Genomic DNA, 4702 nt, shown 5'->3' with positions numbered 1-4702 from the left:
AATTTATTTCTTTATGTTAACCTAATATTACGCTATAATTTATTTCTTTATGTTAGCCTTATATTATGCTATAATTTATTTCTTTATGTTAACCTTATATTACACAATAATTTATTTCTTTATGTTAGCCTAATATTATGCTATAATTTATTTCTTTATGTTAGCCTTACATTATGCTATAATTTATTTCTTTATGTTAATCTTATATTACGCTATAATTTATTTCTTTATGTTAGCCTTATATTATGCTATAATTTATTTCTTTATGTTAGCCTTATATTATGCTATAATTTAATTCTTTATGTTAGCCTTATATTACGCTATAATTTATTTCTTTATGTTAGCCTTATATTATGCTATAATTTGTATACCCATGAAGACTTCCACCAGCCTGGCAGCCATAGCCCTGTGGGATGGGATGAAGAGGGAGAACTGCGCCCTCCGGCCCAGTTGCTCAGGAAGGCTGAGATCTGGAAGGGTAATTTTCTTCACTGCGATCTTCTTACCGCTACCGAAGCGGTTGTCCAAATTGTTCTTCAGGGGTTTGAAGCGATCCGACTGCAATTAGCCAAGTTAAATTAATTCACTAAATTCATTCAAAAGGAATAAAAAACTATGATTCTTCAAATATATGTTCATACTAGAAACTCCTGAGGGATATCGAAGGTCGTGTTGTCGCGACCTTTCGGCATGAACACCGGCTCAGTGGGCCTATCGAATAACTTCAAGAGATCCTGGCTTGCCATGTTAGTGCTAAAATTATAATAATGATTTTAATATTAAAACGTAAAAGTCACTTGGATAACATCTTAAGTAATAAAAATAAATATCACAATTTGTATAGGAACTAAAGATCAATTTCAATAAATTTTTAATTGTTAAATATTTTTATAAATGCAGAGTTCTTTAGATTACAAATATGGCTCTAAATAGAACTTTGTCTCTTTTTCATCCTGTTCTAGTAATGTATACGAATAAATTTCGTCTTATACAGTTTGTGAACGCAGATAAATAGCTGCTGGATATTCCAGAGTTGAAGCGTCAGCATTTCCAAAAATAAAAATTTGATACGTTTGAAATGGCAGAATTTTTTTGATCAGATTATAAAAGTGGGATATATTTCCCCGTTATAGTGAATATACGCCGATTCTCTTGTGAAAAAAACTTAAATATTTGTTGAAACAAAGCAATATATTAAGGATAGAATATACCAATACATAAACAGGAAATGACATAAAAAATATGAAAAAAGTCTCAAAGAAAAAAACAGTGGTACATGTTTTTAAAAATAAACATGGGTTTGATTTTGAAAAAGTCAAAGTGATACATAATTTCAGCAGAATAATTTTAGATATATAATTTTAGAAGAAATAATATAATTTTAGAAATAACTATTCTATAATAATAGAAGAAAAATATTGGAATCCATTTATATTTCAGAAATTATAAATTATAAAGTAAACTTTAAATCAGATTCCAAAGGACTAAACCACCATCATTCTGAAAATTTAAGTAAAATTTTATTGTTAATAGTAAATTGCTATTTATGAGATGAAATGTTCAAATTCTTGAAATATATAGATGTATATGTACATATATACACATGAATATATGTAAATGTGGGTGTATGTGTTAATTCTTATGTGAAGGGGAGAGGATTTGTGTGTGTGAGCAAAAATATGTATATAATAAGAATAAGATAATTATGGTTTTAAATATTGTTAAATTATAAGCAACAAATTGAAAAAAAAATGTTATTTAAATTGTAATTGCTGTCATAGGTAGGAATCGAACCGACGACGTTCCTTACCGGCTGCTCTAGGACCATGATCGAACCCTCACGGTTGTTAAGCCCCTGACAAATAAAGGAATTTATTTCATGCTAAGATTTGGGAGTATAAAAAGATGGAGACGTGTCCAATGGCTTGAAATGAACAAGCCGCGTCTGCCTTGTAAAGCCTCTTCTATAAAAAATGATGGGTGGTTGAATACTATATGGTCAGTAGTGATATTCCAAGTATTCAAAAAAGGGGTATATAGGAAGATGGTCAGGGTTGCGGTCAAGTTCTCCTTTGACCGCAACCCTGACCATCTTCCTATTTATTCAAAAAAGGGTTCACTGAGGGAAAAGTTATCCTTATAAAACCAAATAAATAAAAATATGCATACGAAAAATTAGGTTAGTTAAAATTTAACATTATTGATGCCAGAATTATATTTTTTTTTGTTAAAAAAGAATATTCAAAATGGTTTATTTTGTACATATTTTAATTTATACCATTCAAAATATTTTATAAACTTAGCTTTTTTTTTTTTTTAACAGAAAAGTCATAGCGAAAGCAGTTAAACAAGAAAAAACTTTTAAAAAATTTAAATCTTTATTTTATCTTTAGGTATTATAAAAATTGACATAGCTATAATTATTATCGAAGCTAAAATAAACGTTATACAGGCTAGTATTGTTAAGGAGTATAATACGTATATATTGATATATTTTTTGAAAGAAACAAAACTACTGAGTAATGTTACGTGTGTTTAAGTTTCGGAAAACTTTGAAAATTTCAACAACGGGTTTGGCCGAACACGCTGAATATCACTAAATATATTCTAAGGATCGACACATTTGATTTTGTTATATATTGTTTGGATTTAGATTGGCATTAAAAATCTAAATTTTTGACCTCGGCAGCGGACGGAAGTTTATTTAATTTAAGAAAAACCCTAAAATTTCACGCTAAATTTCTTAGTAACTACAGCACGAAAAAAATAATGCATATTTTTAATATATTTGAGTTTTTCAACGGCCCTATATGTTCAATGGTCACTGAGATACATTTTTCAAAAACGGAATTTTTTTTCCTAACAAGAGAAACTACCATTCTGGTAAATATCCTGGGAACTGCAATTTCTACGAAGATCATTATAGCCTCTTTTACGGTATATTTAATTAGCTTCAGATTGAATATTTACAGACATCTATACTTCTAAAATTTCTAGAATCACTTTTTCAACATGACTTATTTTTGACGAATGTAGTACAATGTTAAAATCTTCAAAAATGTATTCTTTTTAGGAAGTCTGGAAAGTCAATTTCAATAAATTTTTTGAGGTTAAAAACTAAAAATTAAACTTAATTTATTCTATATTTTCTTTTTTGTTTTATAACGTTTCGGAACTGCTGCCCCATATTCACGTAACTTAATAAACCCCATTTTTGTCAAACTTTTAATTTCATTAAGGAAATTATGCCATCTGCTAAAAAATATAGCCGAAAAAATTGTTTGAATATGGAACAGCAGTCCCGAAACGTTGTAAAACAAAAAAGAAAATATAGAATAAAATATATTCAATTTTTGGAAGTTTTTAACCTCAAAAAACTTATTGAAATATGCTCGATATTATACCCTTGTGAATGAGGTTTGTACAAAACCTCTAAGATTCGATTATAAATTTTCAAATTTACATAAATGTAACTTTGATTCAAATAGTTGGAATTGAGTAATTGTTACCTGTACTAACACCTGAGAACAAATCGTCATAGACTGAGTGATCTATAAGTCCGTCGATAGGTTTATATATTGTAAGGGGCAGGAAGTCTTCCAAACCACATTTATATCGGTCCACCATAAGGTACCACAAAATTTATCAACATCCTTCAAGAGATCTGGAGTTTTATCGTGTTCTTTAGGTCATTGTACAATTATTAGTTTTAAATATTTACTTGACAGCATTGTCTACCGAGGATTCGTCAAGTGTATGTTTGACAGAGTAAAGTTGAACAGCTCTACTCTGCACACTCAACGCTAAATTTTTGTATCAACAGGTTTAATGAAAATAAATTAATGCAATTAGGGAATTGTGTTCTTTTTTCCCTTACTTTCTCGAGTAACAAGTATAATTATTAAACGTATTTTCATTAACTTAAAGTAATTAATAGTTAAATTTAATTATGAACAAGAAGGTAGAGAAGAGAACGCTCCTTTTTAAAAATTAAATATATATATATATAACTATCAGATAAATTTGATTTTTAAAAGTCATAAGATTGGAGTTCTATCAGTGGGTAGATTCTCCACATGTTTGAATCATGTCACTATGTCATCTACGGCAAATTTACTTGTTGTATATATGTGTATACAGTTATAAATAACAATAAATAAATTATTTAAAAAAAAAAAAAAAGTCATAAGCCCTCGGTATGACAAAAGATTTAAGAAATACATAGACAAACATTTTCAATTTGAACTAAATAACGACCAGTTACATATCAGTTGTTACTATACTTTTTCTTTATATGTATATATATATAAATAAATAAATGTGTCAGTTACATATATGTGTACATAAAAAACAAAAAGTACTATATTAATCCTATTTTTTAATATAATTTACTATTGGCGCTTTATCTATTTAATTTTCTTTTAATTAAAGTAGTTACCAACTTACAAAATTTTAAAGTTAAAATTTATTAAAATCAAACTTTTGAAGCACATATAATTTTTTTCAAACAAACGTCTTTTTCCAATGGTACAGTCAATGGCACGACTTTTTTTTATTATAATGTGGTAGCTTTGTTAAATATTATTATTTCTAAAATCTTTGGGTTACCCATGATATATAATACGTCTATATTACTCATATTATTTTCGGGAATGTATTTTCAATCTGGAAAAAACATTTTCCCTTTTATCACCTTAGATTA

At 28.0% G+C, this 4702-nt stretch overlaps 1 protein-coding gene across 1 annotated transcript in view; it reads right to left on the bottom strand.

Moving 5' to 3' along the window:
- The window catches only part of LOC106681249 (phenoloxidase 1), a 15071-nt gene extending 11528 nt beyond the window's left edge, over positions 1–3543 (bottom strand). Inside the window, exons 1-3 of the mRNA XM_014421473.2 lie at positions 3510–3543; positions 642–753; positions 372–558 (exon numbers count right to left, since the gene is read on the bottom strand). Of these exons, the coding sequence (XP_014276959.1) occupies positions 372–558; positions 642–746 (292 nt within the window). The 5' untranslated portion in view covers positions 747–753; positions 3510–3543. The remainder of the gene's footprint in view (positions 1–371; positions 559–641; positions 754–3509) is intronic.
- Between the last annotated feature and the right edge of the window lie 1159 nt (positions 3544–4702).

The sequence above is a fragment of the Halyomorpha halys genome, unplaced genomic scaffold (assembly GCF_000696795.3).
Source record: "Halyomorpha halys isolate HHAL.00 unplaced genomic scaffold, Hhal_1.1 Scaffold321.1, whole genome shotgun sequence".
Taxonomy (NCBI): Eukaryota; Metazoa; Arthropoda; class Insecta; order Hemiptera; family Pentatomidae; genus Halyomorpha; species Halyomorpha halys.
The sequence above is the reverse complement of the archived record's forward strand: the minus strand, read 5'-3'. Positions and strand labels throughout refer to the sequence as shown.